Source organism: Styela clava, chromosome 13 (assembly GCF_964204865.1).
Source record: "Styela clava chromosome 13, kaStyClav1.hap1.2, whole genome shotgun sequence".
Lineage (NCBI taxonomy): Eukaryota > Metazoa > Chordata > Ascidiacea > Stolidobranchia > Styelidae > Styela > Styela clava.
Window position 1 is genome coordinate 16,971,806 of NC_135262.1, and position 23,825 is coordinate 16,995,630.

Consider the following 23,825-nt stretch of genomic DNA (forward strand, 5'->3'; position numbering starts at 1 on the left):
TCAGCAAATGGAAGAAGATCTGGGAAATCATGTCAAACGATTGGCCGACATGTTTTTTGGACTCTCTCTTGAACAGTGTTGTAAACTAGCTTATGAATTTGCATTTCAAAACCAGTTGTATATGCCAGTGTCTTGGAAAATCAACAAAAAAGCGGGAAAAACTTGGTGGCTAGAGTTCAAAAAACGACAAAATCTTTCCATACGGACTCCAGAGGCAACTTCACTCGGAAGGGCGACTGCATTTAATCGTCACACGGTTGGTGAATTTTTCGACAACTTAGCACAGGTCATGGATGTGGACGATTTTCACCCTGAAGATATTTACAATCTCGATGAAACCGGGTGCACCACTGTTCAAACCCCATCTGATATTGTTACAGCCAAGGGTAAAAACAAGTGGGTGCAGCTACGTCTGCTGAGCGTGGTGAACTGGTTACGGTAGTCTACACATGGTGCCTCTGGTAATGTGCTTCCACCTATGTTTATATTTCCGCGCGTAAACTTTCACAACCACTTTATCATTGAAGGGCCACCGGGCTGCATTGGACAAGCAACAAAGTCTGGCTGGATTAATGAAGAACTTTTTCTTGTTTATCTAGAACATCTGGTGCGCCAGACTCGTTGTACTCCCGAAAGAAAAATTCTTTTGATTTTGGATAACCACGAGTCTCATATTTCTTTACGTGCTGTTGAGATGGCAAGATCCAATGGAGTAGTTATGCTTACTTTACCACCTCACACATCTCATCGATTGCAACCGCTTGATAAAACGGTGTATGGTCCTTTCAAAGCCAGTTATAACAGAGCGATGGAGAGTTGGCTACGTAGTCATGCTGGAAAAACTGTTACAATATATGATGTTCCTGGCATTGTAAAAGAGGCTCAAATGTCAGCAATGACATCGAGGAATATTCTATCTGGATTTCAAAGCACTGGTATATACCCTTCCAATCGCGATATTTTTACTGATACAGATTTTGCAGCTGCAACTTTGACGGACCGAGAAGTCGTTGATCGTGATGAACCAGGACGGTCCTCAAAATGCACGGTTCCACTGACCCCAGGCTGTAGTAATGAAAATCTTTGCACTCATAAACCGAGGGTTAATGAATCAGCATTTCAGTTACAGAAAACGGGCAACCCAGATCCCCAGATCTTGCTCATCGTACGTATCGCCAAGCGAGATTCAAAAAATCCCAAAAGCTCCACAAAGAAAGACCAAGCGCTCCCGAAAAAAGGAAAGACAAAGATTTTAACTTCCACGCCTGTATTAAAAGAGATTTCCCTAGAGAATGAAAAAAGAAAGAAAAACAAGAAATGCAGTTCGTGAAAAAAACTTTTCGCTACAAAAAATAGGAAAGTTCGCCCCCACAATACTAGCAATAGTTCAGAAAAGGAGTGTGCTGTTGTTAGATATGATGACACGACTGATGAAGATGAATTATCTGCAGAAGAAATCATGGGAGGTGATTACGTGGTTGTCAAAGTAGACGGGAGATCTAGAAATGTACATTACATCGCTCGTATAGATTTGCTAGAAGATAATGAGTATGAGGGAGTTTTTCTAAAGAAAGTTTCTAGTCGAGTTTCTGTCGAAGCAGAGCACACTGGTTTTGTATTTGTTCCAAATGAAGATGATGGGGCTTCATTCTCGCATGAGGGCATAATATGCAGACTACCTCAGCCAACAATTCCTGCAGGATCAGCTCGGAGATGTGTTCGACTTAAATTTGATTGCGATTTGAGTAAATGGAATGTAAATTAGAGGTTGTCTACCACCATCCAGCAAACCATTTCGTTAAACGAGTTATTTGTATTTTTTTATTTATTTTTGCCGCCGTTCCTGGTGAAACTTTCTCTCTCGTTCTTTTGAAACAAGTTATAAGTGATATTTGTGCCTCGTTCCATTTCATTTTTAAAGTAATTGCCTGCTTTTAAAAACTTTATGCAGAGTGTATCAACAAAACTACCACTGCGCATCAAGTATCCTTACCAGGCAGGATATTTGATACGTTTGACAAGAAAACTTTAGCGACTGTAAGCGCTAAGTTAGGAAATGACTGAGAGCCCCATTTTGTGGTCATGTGTGAGGAACCTATAAATGAATAAATAGGACAAACCAGAACGGCGATTATTCGAACGGTATTTTTTATGGATCAGTAAAACTAAATTATGTATCAACTTACCTGCCTCTCCCCTATAGTTTTCTCCAGTGTCAGTATGAGGACTTGAAGACTAAAAAACACATGCGAAGTTATCTAATATAACAAACTTTCTCGTTTGGGAAAATATAACATTAGAAATAGAAAAATTCAAATTTCTGAATGTTGTATTTTATTTTTTAAGCAAAACTATCACTGACTTTATACATATCTTCATGAAATATATGTTTACTTTTACATATGGCAATGTAGCTCAAAGCAATGCCAAATTTGAGATAATTGTTACTTATCGATCTTGATCGGTCTGTTTGTTTGTCTGTCTGTTGGACACTTTCGTGTGTTACGCGATATCTCACGAAAGCGAGGTTGAATCTGCCCCAAATGTTTCATGTGCATTCATCATATCTCGGACCAGAAGCCTATTGATTTTGGATGAATTATGTAGTATAATTAGCGAGTTATCAATTAGGTCCCCGATCGCTATCTCGTTTTTATATTGCACTTTGTCCTGTTGTTTGTTTTCTCGGAATACTCGGTAACATTGATTGACAAGCTCGTAAAATAACTCGACACTGAATGTCTTTTAAATAACTCATAAGTGTTAGATAAATCATTTAGAAAAATACCGCTTCAGCATGATCACGTATTGTCGATTATAACTTGATGATCTGTCAATCTTTTGAGTACTCGAAATTTGTCAATTAGGCAGACCGTGAATAGGCAGTTTTGTGGATAGTGGCGTATATCGGGGTGTGGCAGCCACAGCTCGTGCCATGGGCGCTCTTTGGACAAGGACACGAAAGAGGCGAAAATTTTAATTGTAAAATGTTTCAATAAAATTATTTCAACTCAAAAGTGCAAAGTGATTGCACAAAGAACAATAATGTAATAACAAGAATATCGGTCAGAGACCGAAGACTTATCGATCGAAAGTTAGGGGATCCCCAAAACAGCGCTCTTACTTCATAGTGCCACCTTGTGTCCCATCACTAATTAATTAATAACTCGCTAATAATACGACATAATCAATCAATGCCCAAAATCAATATGCTTCTGGCCCGACATGTGATGAATGCACATGCAAAATCTGGAGCAGATTCAATCTTGCTTCCGTGAGATATCGCGTGCATCTAACAGACAGACAGACAGACAAATACCTATCAACATACTTACCGATTAAAATCGATAAGTAATAATGACGGGATATAAACAAAGGATCACAAAGTGTAGCACACTGCAACATGAATAACTGAACTTAATTCTCATAACAATTATCAATTTGAGCATGAATCTGGAGCAGTTGGCGAATTTAAACAAGTGAAGAAAATGGCTAATCCGAGAAAGACATTGAAAAAGTTTCGAACATGAACGAAGAACTTGAATCCGATGTACTCGACTTCATTTTAAAACGCGGTGTTGGACATATGAACTTTGATAAAAAATACTGGATAACATATTTTTTCAAATAAAATGAGAGCAAAAATGACCAAGCTTGGTTCAAAATATTTTCAGAACAGTCCTAGACCTTTTTTTTATCTAAAAATAATCGTGTAATTAGCGGTTATTGTGGCCTGCAGGTATTCTTACATTCATAGTCGAATATGAAGATGAAAATATATTTCCCATTCTCCGGATGACTTTGCAAATTCTGCCATTCAAATTTTTTGTTGCTTGTTTATTGTCTATATAAAATGGCTTGTTACGTTATTATATTTCGTAATTAAGGAAATACAATTTAATTTGAACAGGAAAAAGAAACTATCAAAGTAGGGGCGCATTTTTTTAACTTTGCCATGAGCGTCATTTATGCCGATACGCCGCTGTTTTATGCGATTCCGTTTCATTATTCACCGATTGTCATATTTGATCATTAGTTGTCTAGGATATTTATTCGATCATCATTTTACCTTCAGTCTAAATTGAATATAAGATATCTTTGGCGTTCTCTTGCTGTATTATGGTTTATGGGCTAATGATTTGACAACACACAATATTTTGCTGTGTGGGATAAACTATGAATCGATATCGAGAATGTCTTATCACTAGCCCTGATTTATTTACCGGAATTGCCATCAGATGAAGTCATTTTCCTCAATGTAGGCTAAATCCGTTCACTTAATCATATCCTAATCCGGTACGAATAATGAATGAACCAAGAGTGCTATCTCGCTGTTAATCACGCATGTGTGGGCCCATATACAGGTGTATAAGAGGAAGCTAAAAAAAAACATTCTGGAACTTTTGTGTAAATGCAGTTCGTATATTTTAAACCTTAAAATCAGCAGGAACAATGAGATTATTTTTATTTGCGTTTATGTCTTATGGCACGTTTGCGACAGTTTTGGGATATCAGGTGTTCGTTAGGACTCTCACAGGTAAAACCATCACTTTAGAAGTGGATGGAACTGACACAATAGAATCTTTGAAACAGCAGATTTTGGAGAAAGAAGGTACTCCAGTTCACCAACAAAGATTTATATATGCGGGTAAACAGCTTGAGGATGGAAGAACATTGGACGATTATGGAATTCAAAACGGAGCAATCTTGCATTTAATCCTACGATTATCCGGAACGATACAGGTATAGCAACTAACCCCCAAATGTACCCCATTTCATGTTGAAATCATCAAAACAAAGTTAATTTTCCCCAAAATTCGAAAACTTTCGTAGCAAACAAATTACACCAGTTTAAGAAACATAACATGTTCCACCCAGTCATTATCAAATTAAAATTTTTTATTCTCAAAACCTTTGGCACTGAGTGAAATAATTATATCCAAGTTCCCATCCGTACGATGTACATAATTACCCTTATTGAGATAATAGCCAATTTGGTGTAGTTTTGTAGTTACATAAGAACTAATTGGCTACACAGGTACAGTCGGTGGGTCCTTTTTGTGACCCGTAGATCAGTGGTTCGTCATACCTGCCCTAGGCTTTGCTATTTGTGAGGCCCCTCTTCAACAATGACGACATAAAAATTGTGGCCTCATAATAGGCTTTTTTTTTTGGGGGGGGGGGGGGGGGGTTGTTATGTATATATATATATGTCGTCATAAACTAAATTTGAAATTTCGAGAAATGCGAAATTTTATGACAAGATATTACGCTAATCATCAGAGTATATTTGATACAAAGTCGAATTTAAAAACACTGAGAAAAATTAGGGCTATAAAAAAAAATATCATGTCACCAGAAAGCCAATACCCGTTTAATGATCGCGGACAGAGGGGGGCCCAATTACTGTTAAATAAAACATCAGTAATTTATAAAAATATCATTTCATTTTTTGAAATAATCGGGTAAAAATGATATCAACCTAATTACAAAATTAAGCAAATACCAGTTTTTAACGTTTCACACCGGCTTTATTCTGGAACAATCTTTTACAATTCAGAAACGACTTAAAACTGAATTAAGTTCAAAGTTGAATGTCGAGGACCCTCATGCTTCAGCCTCCCTTGCCTCCTGGTAAATACGCCTCTGCTATTCATAGAATACCCAACTTAAACCAGGGTTCAATTTCTCATATGAATATTCACTCTTGTCGAGTTCCTTTTATTCCGGAAATAATATAAAAATTTAAGCAGTGTTATATTTTCACAGATCACGGTGGACTACTTTACTAAATCGACGTTCCAACTTATTGTTACACCATCAGACACAATTGCAGAATTGAAGACTGAAATTTTGAACCAAGAAGGAATATCTACCGTGAACCACATATTAGTTTTTGATGATACCGTTTTGAATGATGCAGAGACCATAAATGATGCTGGCATCGTAAATGGTTCAGTGCTCAAGCTATTTGTGAGAGTGTTGTGCTAAAACTATTATGTATAATTGTGTCAGAAGGAATTTCACATGAATACTGTTTATCGTAAAATTTATTAAGCATGGAATATAAGCTATGGAATGAATAATTTTTCGGGTGGAACTGTAATTCTTGGCATGGAGATATATAAAGTATATATAGTTTTAAATCAACTTGCAGCGTCGCCAAGGACGTAAATCACAAAATATATTTACGTTTTCTAGAAACATCGATCAAAACATTCATTATTCAAATTAGAAATGATAATTAACCTTATGATTTCTGCAAAACAAAGAATTCTAATAAACTCCAATATTAATTTAATTCAACGGCGCTCCAGAAGTGTGTGTACCAATACGGAGGTAACTAATTTTTTTCGCCTACTTTACATCAAGTTGTGTAATGGGACCGAAACCTATGGGCAGGGGTATATTCACTTGGCTAACACAGACAGTGCCCGAACTCGTAATCGAACTAAAATAAGGAAAATCGCCTCAATACTAAACCCAGACTGTGTCGATTCCGCGTTTAAAAGGATGATGAATAGTTTATTAATTGATTTCGTCTCGCCGGAAAGATAGGTTTAATAAATTTTGAGAATGTATCTTCCAATATCATTCTTTACTACTATAACATCTTTCGCGAGACTCGGAAAACCCACACTACTGAATCGCATCGAAAACTATCAAGAACTGTAGGGATCCTGGGTAAGCTTAGATATTATTTGCAGGATTTTACTCTAAGAACCGTTTACTTCTTGGGGAGTCTGGGGGGCGTTTTCGCCCACTTCGACTTATAACTAGTGCGAGGATATCGCTCGGAGACCGAAGACTTATCGATCGAAAGTTAGGGGATCCTCCATTCATTCACTCTGACTCTATAATGACACCGCGTGTCCCATCACTAATTAATTAATACCTCGCTAATTATACGACGTAATTCATCCAAAATCAATAGGCTTCTGGTCCGAGCTATGATGAATACACAAGCAATTTGGAGCAGATTCAACCCCGCTTTCGTGAGATATCGCGTGCATCTAACAGACAGACAAACACCTATCAACATACTCACCGATCTTAAGATCGATAAGTAAAAATACCTATCAACACACTTACCTATCTTAAGATCGATAAGTAACAATTTGGACTATAATTCGGCGAGTGAAGAGGTCTAGCCTACGAATTTGGCATTAGAAGACTCCATCATAAATAGCTTGGCATATCTTCTGATAAATTTATTTCTATTTCACTACCGATTATTAGTTTACGAAACCGATCGCTTTACCAGTGAACAAGTATTGTAACGGTATGCCATTTCTTTGTCGGTGATGAGTGGTGACTAGTGAAACGGTAGTGCTGTGATTTTGTGCATGCCTTAGCTAGGACGTCTCTAAAATGTCGCGTCGCACACTTGTCCTCGCGTGTCACACAACACTTACGAGTGGAATAAACAGCACAGGGGACAAAGTGCGGGGCAAATCGCAGAAGGCAAGTGTTAAACAGTTGCGACACGACATTTTGAGACATTCATGCTTATATCTTCTTTATATTTTCTGCCTTCCGTGAGATAATGTAGATTGTGGACAATCAAAGTCTCACCTAAAGAGACCAACGGTTAAAACTTTTCACAAACAACCAGAATAAAGTTGTTCCTGTCCACTGTATAAGTGTCGAAATGAATTTGAGTGGATTCTTATGCTTTATATTAGCATACTGGCTTTACTCAAGAAAAGAAATCTCACAGTACTCATTATCAATATAAATGCTTAAGATAAAAAACACTTGTATTTGAATTCATTCATTTAATACATGATTTATAAAGAAAAAACACTAGCGCATGAATGGCTCTGATTGCAATATATAAAAATGTAAAATCGTTCATCAATATAAACATGTATATAATTTTCATAAAACTGGTAAAGATCTCAATGGATCAATCTCAATCAATGGAACGTAGAATGAATATTGCACTTTGAATTTAAGTACTAATGAAGAGATTCCAAAAGAAACATCCGCCGATTAATGTGACAGATGAGCGATCATACTTGATCATAAGTTGTTTTTAGGATCAGAACTGCTATCAACATATATACGTATATATCAAGTATCATTGTCAATAAGGGGTTTATTCTGTGAATCAACTTCATCAGAATTCTTTGGTATATTATTTTTGCTAACATTCCTTTTTCTTGGGAACTTGCACAAAAACACATCATGGATTGGATTGTTGAAATGATCAGGTAACAGCATGATGGCAAATCCAAGTAACACCAGAGAAGCAGCAAGAACACGTGTGGCATTAAACGTGACTCCTCTAACAGCAACATCTACAACTGTAAATAAAATTAAACTAGGTTGTTTGCCTGGATTAGCATGTTAAACCGCATGTATGTATTTATTATAAGCAGCTATTTATTGCAAAAAAAACGATTAAAATGAACATTGCTTTTCGTTTAACTTCGAAGTAACCCGCTTGTTTTTCATACTTTTTGGAACACCGATAATCGGACTCGGAAACTCTCATGCCACAGATTCTGAAAAGGTAGCCGCGATTACGCGTTCGTTAAAAGAGCCGGCATTTTTAACGTTCAATGACTTTTCCGCCGCGTAAAATATCCATCCTGCATGATTTTAAAATGTCTTTTTATATAAATTTAATTGATTTTAACATAACTCGTGGTTGCGCCGACTTACGACAAAACATAAACATCACTAAGATATTACGCCAATCTGTGAAAATAATAATGTGCTTTGAATTGCCCGAATATAGTTAATTTAGATAGGTATTTTTGCGTCCCAGTGAATTCGTTATGGCCGTTAAAAAAACATCTGCAATATAAAGTACATTTGTATATCGAAAATACATCTTCATCGTCCCGAAATTTTCGCGGAACGGCTTTTGAAACAGTCCTAGCAAAAGTCAGTCCATGACCGATACGGGCATATTCAAACCGTCTAGGTTTATTAATTTAATTGTGCTTAATTTAACATGCGGTAGCGTCGTCAAAATGAAAGCATTACTACACAAATTACCACGTCAATCCGCGAACATAAAAATGTGTGCCAAAGTGCTCGATTATATCTTGATTTGATTCGAATTTGACAAATCTGCGCCAATGGTTATTTTTAAGATATCACCGTTAGAAAAATTCCTTAAGTCTGCGATAAAATTTCAGGAAGTATATTCCTAGCCTAAGTAGTTACAAATATTTATGTGGCCGAGGGGTACTGGAATACTTACATTTCACCTCACCGCTGATCAGTAACTGCTCGGCGGCTGCAAGTTGGCACATCGTGCAAAGCGTTAGGAATATTCTTGGCACCGCAACTCTGCTTAGCCTGCAGGTTTGAAGCTCATGGGGGATAATCATGTTCAGGAGGATTGCTGGACTACTCGCTGCTGTCGGGTGGTAAACATAACCGCTGGTCGTTTACCGCTTCCTCCACCATCAAGTCCATGCATTAAAAAATAACTAATCTCATACCTGACATAGACTGATAACCAGACGGGAGAGGCTGTGACTGGTAAGTCATCTTAACCCCTTTTTCTCTCCTTCGGAAAATCCTATACTAACTTTACCTGCATTTAGCGGAACTCCAAGCATCAAAGCAATTGATATGAAGAGAGGATAAGTATAGGCAACTCCAAAACTTAAAACATAGTTGAAAACTGAATGAAGAGCAAAACATTATGTTAAATTAATTAATTAGTGAATAAAGAACATAAATTTATATTTTATGCTAAAATTCACACTTGAAGCTGTTATCACATTGCATTAAAGTATTGTAACTTAAGATAATATATCTTTTAAAAATTTACTAACCTAATCCTAAAAACGAAGATGCGATCAAAGGATTCCAAGGAATGTTATCTCCCGTGAAATGTTCAACATTGGTGAAATATAAAGTGATAAATATTGTCCACATAAGAAAAATATTACTGATTCCGAGATATGTGAGAAAAAGTGAGACTTGTCCCAGAGTTGCAGCACCAACCCAAACTTTGAAAATGACCTAAAAATACATGTTATCAATATTATTTTTTCAGTCACTACCAGTTTCAACCAAAGAAAAAGCACCATATTGGTCTATAACAGGGGTCGGCAAACTTTTGTCGTTCGCGGGCCAAAATTAAAGGTTGTAAGTCATTGGCGGGCCACACATATTTTTAGAAAGTTAAAAACCGAAGGAATGGCCAATGAATCACATTTTTTCACACAGATTTCAGTTAAATTTCAAGCAGCGTGCAAAGACTGATCATTTGAATATTTTTTGCGCCATTAAAGCATTTGCACTCAGCATCAACTTTTTTACATACTGTTGCCATTTGTCTGATTATAATCAATTTATAGGCTCATTAAACGAGTGATTGTGAATTATATAATTGTCAGGTTATAATATAATTTACTGTCTCTAAACAAATTCTGTTACCTAAAGAATATAATCATCAATACAGTTGTTTTGTTAATATAATTCAGTGAAGCGTCGCGGGCCGGATTATATTGTTTCGCGGGCGGCATTTCATGGGCCGGATTATATTGTTTCGCGGGCGGCATCTGGCCCACGGGCCATAGTCTGCCGACCCCTGGTCTACAAGCTATAGCGTTCAAGCAGCAACGTAACAACAAAAAAATAAAAACAAAAAATTCTACAATATAAAAAATCCATACAAAGACACAGAAATGATTGGGCAATAATGACTGGAACTGTACATTATTGAACATGTTGGGAAAAATTTCTCTCAATTGAAAAATCTGTGTGAAGATAATTGGCACATTGTACTAAATTGTTATCTCAAAAGTTTTCTACCTTATAAAGAGCTGCTCCGAGAGCTGTTGCAATGGCCATCAAGGCACCAATTAATAAATTTGAACCTCCAGCAAATCCTGCTGCATATCCGAACAGCACAACACCAGAAATACAGAAAATGCACGCCAAAATCTGCAGAAAAGATAGTACCGTAGTTATCTTAACTATAGTTCATATCTCAATTCTCTAATGAGAAAGTGGAAATAAATATTGTGTGGGTGGACAACATCAAAATTCCAACTACCAAGATAGTAAAAATAAAAGAAAGCTAGTAAAAATCATACAGTTTTTGAAGAAAAATATTATCTCATCTCATCTACTGTATATCTGCGCATTTAATATATGCGAATATTTACGAATGCATCGTTTTTAAGGGGTCGGCTTATATGCAAGATTACTTTAAAGTAGCGGCACATGCGGGTTCAGAATTACAAAAGAATATACCTACCCTGATCACATACAATTTCTCTTTGAGTATGCACAGGGACAACATATAAACAAAAGCAACATTTGAAGCAAAAATAGCAGAAGCATCAGTTGCTGCAATGAACTTTAAAGCAATCATGTATAAATAATTTGTTGCAACCCATAATATATTCATTGGAACAATTCTTAGAAAAAATTGTTTAGTTGTGATTTTGGATGTTTCGAATACTTTTTCTGATTCTCTGAAAAAGAAATTATAGATGTTGTAGAGGCAATTACAAATGTTTGATTTAAAAATTTCTTGATTTTAGACACAATTTTCATTCTCAGGCTGCACAAATATTGAAGTGATTAATAAGCATATTTTAATTTAACAAGAAGCTACAAAATAGCATGAGGAAATCCTGTTTAACAAATTTTTATTGGTTTTGCAAGTTGATTTCCTATTAGCTATCTACATACTCACAATAAATAAGCATAATAAGTTTTTGAAATCGTTATTAAAAACAAGGCAACTTCATTCAAATACTGGTATTTGAAAGCATAATGTTAGTGTTTAATTCCATGTTTGCTCATAACTTCATCAAAACAAAATTTAAATATGTCAGGCTGAATAAAATTTATAATGAACTTATAACCTGAAAATCTTACTTTATTACTTCAATTATCTTTTGACGATTTCTGTATTTCAGTGCAATACATATACAATAAATTGGAAAGCATAAAGTCATCCATGAAGTTCCAAACCACGTCATAAAATATGGTGCATCGAAACTTGCAAGTTGAATGGCATTCTGAGCAAATTGCTGAGCACCGACCCAGGATATCGCCAATAATATTACGATTATACAACCTGTAAAACACATAATACACTTGAACTTCATGAAAATTACCGGTAAATAAACACTATATAAGCCGAATTGTGTATCATCTTTCAAAACAATCTACATTGGTTATTAAGATAGAAATAAACTTATACTAGATTTCAATTTCATCCTAAGAAAAGGGAACGCTAACAAAATAGAGCATGGTGAAAAACAGCCTCTTGTAGATTACGAGATCAACATAGATATGTTAAATGAATTGTATTTCACTATCAAGCATTAGATAGATATACGCGTTGCATGTCACACATTACTTATGTCGTTTTTATAGTAAACCAATAAGGACCTGGAAGGCTACCGAAAATGTCATAGGGCTGTTGATGAAGGTGCCCAGCCCACTGGCGACTCGGGCATATGGATTGCCAAAGCTTTTACCATAGAATGCTAACACTTGACATTCTATGAACTTCATTCTATTCATGTTTACACATAAATGAAATTGTCATCTATTACCTACTAATATCTTCTTTCTCTTTTCTCTGCAATTTTGGTTATCAAATGGTTCTTCCATGAGTGATTCATTCACAATAGGAGAATAATTCTCTGGTTGAACTTGAATAGCGTCATTTAAATTTTGCTGGACCACATCTAAGTTATTTAATATAATGAAGTTTAATTTTTTACATTTGAAAATAATAACAAATTTGATGTAATTTTTATGCTTCTCTCTATGACTTCATAGCAAAGCAATAAGTGTTCGACGTATTCATTTTGACGAAGACTTTAGATAAGAATGCACTAAAAAAATTTAATTCGGTAACATTGACCAAAACGACGATTGTTTTACATTTTGAAAGATAGTATCATGGAACATGTCAATAATAAAATATTATCCATAATTAAATAAAATGTCCTTACATCTACTTTCTCCATTCTTTTTCATAATATGTATTGTATATTACACTTTATACGAGTTGATTGGTCAAATTGCATATTTCACTAGAACTACATAAACTGTGTGTTAAGATAAGTGGTTAGTTTAGAAAGGCAGTACTTGTATGATTGTATATATAAAATAAAATTTGTTTAGGATATAACAATATTTGTTCCTTCTGTTAGCATAAATGAAGACAGAATGTTCCTGGAATAACACAATTGTTGATGGCCACTATAAGAACATAATGTCATGTTGTTATTTTTTAACAATAGCAAAGTGTAATCATTAGTGTTTGAAATACCACATTATAAAAGCACATGTAATAATTTTTGAATCTTGTTAGAAATAGCATGAACATTAGTGTCATTATTATTGTCATCATTATGTACTACAAAATCCCATTCTATTCCATTATCAAGTGCACATTCAGATGGTGCATCATCAATACCACTCACAAATTTCCAACCTCGATTTATACGAGTTGTATCAGAGCATGAAATTCTTAATAAAATAGTTTTTTCTCTGTAATATTTTTGGAAATATTCAATATCTGATGGTCTTCTAGCATCAGTCACAATCCAGATTGGTTTAGAAGCAATTTGTGTTGCGAGCCTGCAAAATACTTCAGAATCTTTGTTTCTTTCACTTTCGCCCCATTTGATCATGTCATCTCGATATTTTTCTTTATATGATGATGAATCCAATAGTCTTGTAAAATCAAGATTATGAATTTTTGCATATTGTTCTTTCAATGGAGATGACAGTCTGATAATATCACAATGTTCAAAACCAATTTTTGAAGAGAGCAAGTCACTGAAACAATCTTTCCCACTTTTTCGTTTTCCACTTACAATTATAATTTTCTTTGGTTCAATCATCCGGAATGTGATTTTATTTGAATGTTTACTGGTATTAAAATACTCAAGCGCACAGCTGTTTAAATGCTAAAAGTACCCATGAATACAGTACGGTAGTTTTCTGAAATGCAGAAATGGTAATAATGGACTACTGCTGTACGGTACGGGTACCGGTATGGTAGGTACTGTAATACAGTAATATAAAACTAGGGTTGCCAACTATGGAAAGTTTCAATAAAGGACATAGATTACCGTCATCATTTATTTTGTAACTTGCAGGAAAGAACAATATAAAACAATGAAATAAAAATTATATACATGCTAAAAAGATATAATAAAGCAATCTTCACATGTTTTTCATTTATTTAACATTGACCAAAACAATGTTAATAAAATTGTTATTTCTTTGGCTATTTGAGCCGAACCGAAGCGAAATTAAAAAGTATAATTAAAGCTTGCAAATACATAAATGAAGGCAATTTTTTAAGAACGGAACAATATCAAACACAGTACTATAACTGTCGGGCCAAACGACGTAGGAAAGAATAAAGGACAATTAGCATCTTTTCTAAATGCTAAAAAGGACAAGGACCGAAAAGCTTAATTAAACGATTGTCCTTTGAAATAAAGGACGGTTGGCAACCCTATATAAAGCAAACAATATATTTTTGCATTTCGAAAACAAACCTATCACAGTAACTAACAAATAAATCATACTGCCCAATAGTCAAAAACAAATCGGTGATGTCCTTATCACTTCAGCAACAGATCCACAACACTCAGACACTCGCATTTGTAATCTTGAACGTGGTAGCTAGGTACGGTACCGGTACCGTACGGCTGTACCGGAAACGATCACCGCACAATCACATCATCCAATACAGCAATAGCCAACCAGATAAGATCTATGATAGATCAGTAGAATATTCCAGCATGATATCTGGTGGCGCGTCTGATTCCACGGCCGTCCATTCTATGACGTTCCTATAATTCAAAGGAATCCGCACGCCGAGCACGTGCTCTCAAGAAGGGAAATCCCCGGTTATATTATTGTTATTGTCCGTCCAGTCTCGTCGTGGTGTCGAGAATGGAAAAGTAGGTATTGGCTAGTTTAGGGTTTATTTTGAAAACTTTTCAACATACTCCATATATTCTCAATTTATATTATACTAGGCTTTTATTTGTACACCTGCAATTAATTGTACATAATACTGAAAGTTTCATTTTTCAAGCAAGGAAAAGCAGCGACCCGCATTGATCCAATTGATTTTGACTACTGGTACCGGTACGCGGTACCTATCTTGCCTCTTGAGTTCCTAACGAAAATTTTCACTATGTGGTACAATAGACGACGGTACCGGTATTTCTTCAGGCCTACTCTCATTTGTTTTCGCCCGTTCACTTGCAGACTTGATCAAATGGCTTGCAAGCTACAAAACAAAGGAGCTACCGTAACTGAGGCAAATTTTCACCAAATTCCTCACACCCTACAATCCTGAAGATCATTGGTGTTTCTGGCAATGCATTAGTCTTTCTCTATATAGATGTTGCAAATTTCAATCATTAATATCTCCTTTAACAAAATTGGACAATAAAATGCACGATTTGTTCATCAAATTCTAATTTGTAAATAATGCTGTCCTGTTTGCATTTTGTTAATTGTTTTTTTATGGTCGTGCACTTACTATACTATAAGTTTTCAGCTTTATACCAAATTCTGAAGTTATTCTCGGTTTATTACTGCATTTGATAAGTGATTCTACTAATCCTATAGATCAGGGGCGGGCAACCCCTGGCATGCGAGCGAGGCCTCAGAAACGAGATCATTCTACTTCAGATAAAAAGTTTCGAGGCTCTGATTTAACTGACGAAGCTCGGTGTTTGTTTATTCATTATCGTTTGTTAACAATCTGTTATTCATTTAAAATTTTAAACTATTTTTGTCTTTTCATGACATATGGCTACAAAGAAATATATTATGACATAACAACTGAGTTAGCACTTGATGAATTGTGACGAGACACAGCATTCATTGTGGGGCGGGGTTCATCGTTAAGTAATATATAGTTCGTCTGTGCCACCATTTTCTTCATTACTGATTGATTTATGAAGTTGTACAGCTCATGTTGGTTAGAGTTACTTGCTAACTTACTGAAATAAATTGTAATTTCCCGAATACTGGAATAGTGAATCTGTCTATAGCTTACATGTTTAAAAGGTTTATTATTGTGTATTTTTGTTTTAAAAGTAACAAAGCATTGTTTTTAATTTTGGTCGGCACGCGGAAGAATTTTGTCGTTAAATTTAGCCGATTTGGGCACGCGAGCAAAAAATGGTTGCCCACCCCCGCTATAGATTATAAAAATATGTCTATTTATGATTATGATTTTGGTAACATCAGACAACTATTTTGCACCGGTTTATCTCTTGTATCTATGATCAGTATACATGTTATATTAATACAGTTGTCTTCCTAGCTAACATTATTATGAGTGGTACAAGAAGCCCGTACTTCACTCGGTTTCGAGTATTGACTGTACCTGCAAATTCTGCCACTGCAAATGTAACTCCAAAAAGCAATGGAATTTCTCAAGCCAAGAAAATGAAAAAAGACAGTTGTTCTGATACTGACCAAGTTCAAACTAAACGAAAAATAAAAAAAGAAACAAAAATCGAGATCAAACAAGAAGTTATCGATTCCTTTAATGACGAATTTCCTAAACCTGTAATCAAATGGGAACCAAATAATTGGATGTTGTTATTGAACAATATTAGAAAAATGAGAGAAGATAAAAACGCACCTATCGACACAATGGGATGTGAAAAATGCAAAGGAGAGAACTATTCAGAAAAGGTCTGATACATAGCTAAATAAGTGATCGTACCAAGTGTGGTAACTTCCATTGCATATTTTGTGTAATTATACTCCATATTTTGGTATTCCCAACTTTGTTGTATCTGATTACTGGCAACAGTAATGTATCTGCTGAGTCGTGTTTTATTGGTGCTTTATTGTTTATGTACTGGTTTAAAGCCTAGTATCTGTAAAAGTCGTGTAGTTGTTGGAGGAGATAACGAACAAACCCTAGGATCCAACACAGAGTGTTCCTAATCCGGGATTGACCAATGCTATGAAATTGGAAAAATATTGGGGATGTTACCCTTACTTTCCTACCAACCATAAATTGGTCTTGTTCGGTCTACTTCTCATGTTGGTGTGAACGTATCTAATAAAATGCTTTGAATTCAGTAACAAATTATTTTTGCAAAAATATGTGAAAACTGATCTGTACTTATCGGCTTCACTCAAATACTATACTCCATTCATCAATTAATTTGTACGAAACTCCATTTCAGGATAAAAGGTTTCATCTTCTCGTATCATTGATGTTGTCAAGCCAAACTAAAGATCATGTGACGCATGCTGCAATGCTGAGATTAATAGATCATGGTTTATCTGTTGAATCTGTTTTAAAAATGCAAGATTCTAAACTTGGTGATCTTATATATCCAGTAGGATTCTGGAAGGTGATAAATGTTTTTTTGTGTTAGATTTTCTAAATGATATAGCCAAGTGTCTAAATGATGTTGGACACCTGCATAGTCATGCTCGTTTATCTGATGATGCAACAGGATAGTCATATTTGTAAACAAATCTTTATATCAAAGTTTGTAGCTAACATTATGACCACAAGTGAATAAGATAACCTTCATTAAGATTTCCTTTCACATGTTTCTCAAACCTTCCTTATTCCTTAGCTATAGTTCCAATCGAAATTGAATTGATTCATTCACACAACACTTGAAGCATTTAGCAAACTTTATCTATATGCAGGCAATGCAGCCCATATTTAATAGCAAATAAGAAGTTGTTCATCAAAGTTAAAAATTGTCTTTGCAGAAGAAAATATCTTACCTGAAAAGAACTGCAGAAGTATTGAAAAAAGAATATGATTGTGACATTCCCAACTCAGTAGAAGACTTAGTTAAATTGCCAGGAGTTGGACCGAAGATGGCTTATCTTACAATGACGTGTGCATGGAATAAAGTGGTTGGGATAGGTATGTGTTATTATCCGCGTTGGCATAGCATCATGAATACGCTTGTCTTTGATTTCTTTTCATGTGATCACAGGTTAGAATCCTGTGTAGGCTATTTATGTGTGAGAGGATTGCTGGGCGGGTCGGCCCCAGCGTTCTCTACATTCAAGTTCATGCATTTGAAACAAATAACTGGTTAACTAATTCTATACCGGACTGGAAAACGGACGAGATTCCCCAGGATAAATATGAAATCCTATTTCTTTATGTGTCTGATTAATGAAGTAATGGAGCATCTAATTGCAAAATAAGAATCTGATCTGCTTGCACGAGTCACCAAGATAATAATAGAATAAAGTGAGCCATCATATTTAAACTTGGCAGCCAATTCAATTTATTTCCTTATAGACTTCAGAAGTTAGAAATATCTGTTTATAATCATATTATTCTGGTGGCCTAATATATAGAACAGATGAATCGTTTTGCCAGCAAATACTATCTGATATAAATTTTGCTGCTCATTTTTTAGGTGTTGATGTTCATGTTCATCGTATTGCTAACAGACTCAAGTGGGTTCGTAAACAAACTTCAGAACCAGAAAAAACTAGAAAAGAATTGGAGGATTGGCTTCCACAGTAAGTTGATTTTCCAATGATATTGTGAAGTATGGCAATGCCTGTAATACATTCTGTTCGAAACCCAAGTTATTGTATTTCTGGGGGTCATACTACACTAATTTGTGGTTTCATTTCGTTGAAAAACATTAGGATGGTTCACATAGCTTCTGGTCGGTTACGGCTTCCTCCGCCACCATTCAGTCAATGCATATGAAACAAATAACTGGCTAACTAATCCCATACCCGACACTTACTGGTAACCAAACAAGAGTCTGTGGTTTGCCATATAATTGAGCCCTTATTATTGTCTTTCCTCTACCTCAGGATAATTAAGTGAATTCTATCCTAGTTGACTACATGACTTGAACATGCAGTAGTCATGACTGTGATTAGTCATCAAATCGAGTGAATTCTATATATTTATTGGGGCTAATGCTGAATTTAGTCTATCCCACTGCTTTTTATTATGCTGTGAATTTATAATTTGGTTTCTCAGGTCATACTGGAGAGAAGTGAATTGGTTACTTGTTGGTTTTGGTCAACAAATTTGTCTTCCAATCAACCCTAGATGTTCAGATTGTCTCAACAAAGATATTTGTCCATCTTCTTCTGCAAAGTCGAGAAAGTTAAAAAGAGAGCATTTATGAACTATAAATAAATGCGTATATCTTCGCCTTTTCCTTTTTATCTGTCATATTTCACATTATTGTTTCTTTTTTGCCAAATTTTCAATTTTCTCACACAACATTTCCACTGACCTAACAGGCCATATTTGAACTTTGCACTGTTTTCTTTGTTTCTGAAAATTATCTGTTGCTGATATACTACCGTAAGTGCAAAGCAAATGAGGTTTATTGAAAAGATCAACGGCTCTTGAATGCGAACGATTCACGTCGATTATTCTATCAAGTGGGTGAAAAGGCTTCATATCAGACCAAAAATCAAGGATCACTTTGTTTGCGTTGAAACTTCCAAGTTCGCCTCCGCCTGTATTAATTGTATAACGAAATACCCTTCATCGATATAGTATTCAATCACAGCGATCAAGCCTAGTCTTCTATCACATCGTTGATAAGCGTGTCCCCGCAATCTAGCCGGAGAATGTCTGTCCATCGTGATGTGATTGTGGGAATTTTCACAGGCTGAATCTTTGTAAAATTCAAGAAATAGCATGTGTTTTAACAGCATGTGATTCATGCGGCCGTTATCTTATAAACTGTCCAGTGTGCGCCCCGTGTCGAGACTCGCCATTTCGTCTATTAGCGAAAAAGTGAGATATTCTTCGATCGCACTTCAAGCGTTTTGCTAATAAGTGCTTGCATCATTCACATGTCAGTGAAAATACACAGAATAAAGTGGTAAAAATCACAGACAGTGCTCATAAAATGAACAGAAACCACACACGTGGTGTATACATTCGTGGAGTCTATAAATCATTGAAACTGAAATGCATAATATACCGAAAGTAATAGCACACTTGAATATTAGGTCTATCCAAAAAAATATAGATGAGTTGTATTCCCTTGTATCTGACTTAAAATCTGCCCCCTCTTTTATAGGTATTTCAGAAACAAAATTAAAAACTGACCCAGTATCAAATATTAGTATAGATGGGTATGATTTTTATCACACACCAACGAACACCAATGCTGGTGGTGTGGGACTATATGTGAAATCGTACTTCTGTCCAAAATTTATTAATGATTATGAGCTGAAGCTTGATGGATGCGAGGAGCTGTGGGTTGAGATTCCCATCAATTCTGCCAAACGTAATTATTGGTATTCTCTACCGCCATCCGAATACAAATTTCCATGAATTTTCTAGCAAGCTGCAAAACAGTTTGAATAACTTAACTAACAGCAAAAAAAAGTTTTTAATTGTAGGAGATGTAAATATTAATTTATTTGCAAATAATAATTTTACAAAACAATACTTAGATATGCTACGGTCCCATGCCACAATTCCATTGATCACACGCGCTACAAGAGTCACCAGCAACTCTGCGAATTTGCTTGACCACATGTACACCAATATTATTGATAAAAACATAAATTCTATAGTATTACATGATAGTCTGTCTGATCACTATCCTATTTTTTGTCAAGTTGAGTATGAAAATTCACCCCCTAATCATGCTGGAGAACTAAAACGTGATATGAAGCACTTCAATCTTGACCGCTTTTTGAACGAGGCTCATATTGTATTTTCTAATGAACTTTTTCACCAGGAAATTGGAGCCGATAACTTGAACACGATTTTTGATGAATTTGTGACTAAACTTAAGAACCTGATTGACAAACATGCCCCTCTGAAAAAAATAAGCAGAAGAGAAATTCGGCTTAAAAGAAAACCCTGGATTACTCCTGGTATTTTACGTTCTGTAAAAATTAGGAATAAAATGCATAAATCTTTTTATTTGAATGGCACCGATGCTGAAAAGCGTCAATATAAAAAATATTCTAATGCCCTCACTCGTATTAAAAACAATGCGAAAGAAGATTACTATGCGAAACGTTTTGATAAACATAAAAATGACTTGGAGAACCATTAACTCCATTATTAATCAAGGATGTAAGAAATTTACCCCTAACTCCCTTATTGACAGTGCCAAAAACAATTCGACTCAAAGCCAAACTGATATTTGTAACTTGTTCAATAGCTATTTTTCTCAAATTGGGCCCTCACTTGCTTCATCTTTTATCAATAGTAATAGTCACGACTTTCTCAATTATTTAAAACGGCCAAATAAGTCATCTATGTATCTGGAGGACACCCTTCCTTCTGAGATTGAAACGCATATAAATTCTCTTACTAATGGTAAGGCAGAAGGTCATGATCGTATACCAATCAACCTTTTGAAAGTTCTAAAAAATATCATTAGCCCTGTTTTATGTAGACTTTTTAATGCTTCAATGTCTCTAGGAATTTTTCCCTGCCATTTGAAAGTAGCCAGAGTTGTGCCCGTATTTAAATCTGGAAATAAGTGTGAAGTATCAAATTATCGCCCTATTTCAATATTATCATGTCTTGCTATTCTTTTTGAAAAATTATTACTAGTTAGATTAAAATCCTTCTTAGATAAACATTCAGTACTAAATAATGACCAGTTTGGTTTTCGTAATGAACATAGCACTTCCCATGCAATAATAGACATTGTCAGTCAGTACTATAACATTATAGATGAAGGCTCAGTAGGTTGTAGCGTATTTCTGGACCTTAAAAAAGCGTTTGATACTGTCGATCACAGCATTTTGATTACCAAATTAAGTCACTATGGTATTCGCGGAGTTGTGAATAAATTGTTTGCGAGTTATTTGCATGACAGAAATCAATATGTGTCATTAGGTGGTTCTGCCTCACTGAGTGGAAAAGTCTCAGTTGGAGTTCCGCAAGGGTCGGTTCTTGGACCAACTTTATTTTTAATACATATTAACGATATCGTAAACGCTACCAATGCCTCAATAAAACTTTTCGCTGATGACACAAGTTCTACGTCTGCAGCAAAAAATCTGCCTGACTTGGAAAATAAAGTCAATGCAAACTTGCTGAATATTTCTAACTGGCTCACTCTAAACAAACTTACTGTGAATCCTGCTAAGACACAAGTCTTGTTAATTAATTGTGCCAAAAGTCTTGAATCCTCTAACATAACTCCAAAATTTACCCTAAATAATTCGATATTGACTACATATGATTCTGTGAAGTACCTAGGAGTCAACCTAGATCACAAACTAAATTGGCAAATTCACATTGATCAGCTCGCTCGTAAGCTGTCAAGAGCCCTTGGTGCTATGACCAAATTGAAACATCTTGTACCTAAAAGAGTTTTAAGAACTGTTTATTTTTCGCTTTTCTACACTCATCTTCAATATGGAATTGTGGCATGGGGCTCTGCTTCTAAGACTTATCTGAATCGAATCAGTGTTTTACAAAATCGTGCGTTGAGAATATTGACTAGTACACGTTTGCGACAAAATTTAAGTCCGATCTACAAACATATGAACATCCTCAAACTTATGGATGTATACAATTTGGAAGTGGCCAAAATCATGTTTTGTTTTAAAAATGGTATGCTGCCTGATGCGTTTGAAAACTACTTTACAAATTGTAGCGATGTTCATGGATATAATACTCGGTTGGCTGGTAGAGGAGCATTTTTTGTCAAAAGGACAAATTCAAGCTCGGCTCGGAGTTCTATAAAAATAACAGGTCCTTGTCTTTGGAACAATATTCCTGATGACATCAGGGAATCATCCTACAACAGTTTTAAGTCTAAATATATGAAGCATCTCATTGACAAATACTAATATAGAAATCTGTTACTAACAGCTTCATAATAATCCCTCCTAAACCTTTGGTAAATCTTGATCTCTCATTGGGAAAGCATATTAGGCATTTTTGCAATTCATGCCACCACAAAACTGTTTTGTCTAATACTCTATCTTATTTTTATATTCTCGTCAAATTTATGCGTGTTTTACCTATATCCTCAAACCCACTGTATAAGTAGTAACGAAATCCCCTCTAATATCCTTGTGTGAATGAAACCATATACTTCAAGCGATACCGTAAATTGTTGATAAATTGAGTTTTTTTTTTTTTTTTTTCCTCAATATACTTCAAGCTATACATGCTTTTGATCTGCATAGATATTCTTATGTAAAATATATGTTTTATTACTGTTGTATAACTCCCTTATTAAATATTGCAATTATATAAATTAGTTCCATTGGAAGCCTCCAATGAGTTTTATTCTTTGCAAATTATCCTCCCACATTTATTCTGTGTCATGCATTATTGTCACCACAAATCTATTTTAATAACTACCCTTTCATTGTTGTTATTAATTACATTATTTTTACTTGTGTTGTATAAATATTGTTACTTTGCTCTCTATATAACTGCCAAATAAAAAAAATAGTCTGTATTTGGTATTACGGCCAATAAGACCTAACCTTCATTTTTGTGTTATGGATCAATGCTGTATGTCTGTTTTAATGTACAGCCCTAGAAATCTTGCCTGAACTGTTCTATTATAGTGTGCAAATTTGTTTTGCTGTTTTATCAACTGTCAACTTATCTGATTATTTGTGTCTGCATATATATGCTGTTTTTTGTGTACATGGCATATTCTTTAACTATATCTTTAAATCTAACAAATACACCCCTGATATCTTTGTCTGAAAGCATATTTTTCAAGGGATACCCTAAATTGTTTATGAATCCAGTTTTTGACAACCCATCACCATTTATCCCTTAGGTCAATTTATTACCCACTATGCCATTATTTGGAAACCATTATAGCTCATACTATACGTGCTTTTCATTTGCATAGTTA

At 35.2% G+C, this 23,825-nt stretch overlaps 4 protein-coding genes across 6 annotated transcripts; 2 read left to right on the top strand and 2 right to left on the bottom strand.

Annotated features, from left to right (window-relative positions):
* Positions 1-4,357: 4,357 nt before the first annotated feature.
* Positions 4,358-6,080, top strand: LOC120332890 (polyubiquitin-like). Its single transcript, XM_039400226.2, has 2 exons — positions 4,358-4,743; positions 5,770-6,080. The coding sequence occupies exons 1-2, from the start codon at positions 4,453-4,455 to the stop codon at positions 5,989-5,991; spliced, it is 513 nt and encodes a 170-aa protein (XP_039256160.1). The 5' UTR covers positions 4,358-4,452; the 3' UTR covers positions 5,992-6,080.
* Positions 6,081-7,758: 1,678 nt separating this feature from the next.
* Positions 7,759-13,056, bottom strand: LOC120332339 (solute carrier family 35 member F3-like). 2 transcript variants are annotated; one of them, XM_039399562.2, is made up of 8 exons: positions 12,954-13,056; positions 12,549-12,683; positions 11,863-12,064; positions 11,234-11,453; positions 10,786-10,917; positions 9,801-9,990; positions 9,557-9,646; positions 7,759-8,309 (listed from the first exon to the last, which is right to left on the bottom strand). In XM_039399562.2, exons 1-8 carry the CDS (start codon positions 12,976-12,978, stop codon positions 8,077-8,079), a joined length of 1,227 nt encoding a protein of 408 aa, XP_039255496.2. In that variant the 5' UTR covers positions 12,979-13,056; the 3' UTR covers positions 7,759-8,076. The 2 variants fall into 2 exon arrangements, with proteins under 2 accessions (XP_039255496.2, XP_077975754.1); XM_078119628.1 differs by lacking the exon at positions 10,786-10,917.
* On the bottom strand, positions 13,050-14,788 carry LOC120332341 (phosphomevalonate kinase-like). Its single transcript, XM_039399565.2, has one exon. It carries the CDS (start codon positions 13,848-13,850, stop codon positions 13,278-13,280), a length of 573 nt encoding a protein of 190 aa, XP_039255499.2. The 5' UTR covers positions 13,851-14,788; the 3' UTR covers positions 13,050-13,277.
* Positions 14,789-14,905: 117 nt separating this feature from the next.
* LOC120332340 (endonuclease III-like protein 1) lies at positions 14,906-19,373 on the top strand. 2 transcript variants are annotated; one of them, XM_078119629.1, is made up of 6 exons: positions 14,906-14,924; positions 15,238-16,683; positions 17,187-17,357; positions 17,731-17,890; positions 18,399-18,504; positions 18,983-19,373. In XM_078119629.1, the coding sequence occupies exons 2-6, from the start codon at positions 16,318-16,320 to the stop codon at positions 19,131-19,133; spliced, it is 954 nt and encodes a 317-aa protein (XP_077975755.1). In that variant the 5' UTR covers positions 14,906-14,924; positions 15,238-16,317; the 3' UTR covers positions 19,134-19,373. The 2 variants fall into 2 exon arrangements, with proteins under 2 accessions (XP_077975755.1, XP_039255497.2); XM_039399563.2 differs by lacking the exon at positions 14,906-14,924 and having other exon boundaries at positions 15,097-16,683.
* Positions 19,374-23,825: the final 4,452 nt, after the last annotated feature.

What these genes read in the sequence shown, in the direction of transcription:
- LOC120332890 (XM_039400226.2), top strand. Translation starts at nt 4,453, where the DNA reads ATGAGATTATTTTTATTTGCGTTTATGTCTTATGGCACGTTTGCGACA. An exon ending in GATTATCCGGAACGATACAG is followed by an intron (nt 4,744 to 5,769) that starts GTATAGCAACTA and finishes ATATTTTCACAG; the next exon opens with ATCACGGTGGACTACTTTAC.
- LOC120332339 (XM_039399562.2), bottom strand. Translation starts at nt 12,978, where the DNA reads ATGAAAAAGAATGGAGAAAGTAGAT. An exon ending in AAAGAATGGAGAAAGTAGAT is followed by an intron (nt 12,684 to 12,953) that starts GTAAGGACATTT and finishes TAAATAACTTAG; the next exon opens with ATGTGGTCCAGCAAAATTTA. An exon ending in GAGAAAGAAGATATTAGTAG is followed by an intron (nt 12,065 to 12,548) that starts GTAATAGATGAC and finishes TGTGTTTTACAG; the next exon opens with GTTGTATAATCGTAATATTA.
- LOC120332341 (XM_039399565.2), bottom strand. Translation starts at nt 13,850, where the DNA reads ATGATTGAACCAAAGAAAATTATAATTGTAAGTGGAAAACGAAAAAGT.
- LOC120332340 (XM_078119629.1), top strand. Translation starts at nt 16,318, where the DNA reads ATGAGTGGTACAAGAAGCCCGTACTTCACTCGGTTTCGAGTATTGACT. An exon ending in GAGAGAACTATTCAGAAAAG is followed by an intron (nt 16,684 to 17,186) that starts GTCTGATACATA and finishes ACTCCATTTCAG; the next exon opens with GATAAAAGGTTTCATCTTCT. An exon ending in TTGGAGGATTGGCTTCCACA is followed by an intron (nt 18,505 to 18,982) that starts GTAAGTTGATTT and finishes TTGGTTTCTCAG; the next exon opens with GTCATACTGGAGAGAAGTGA.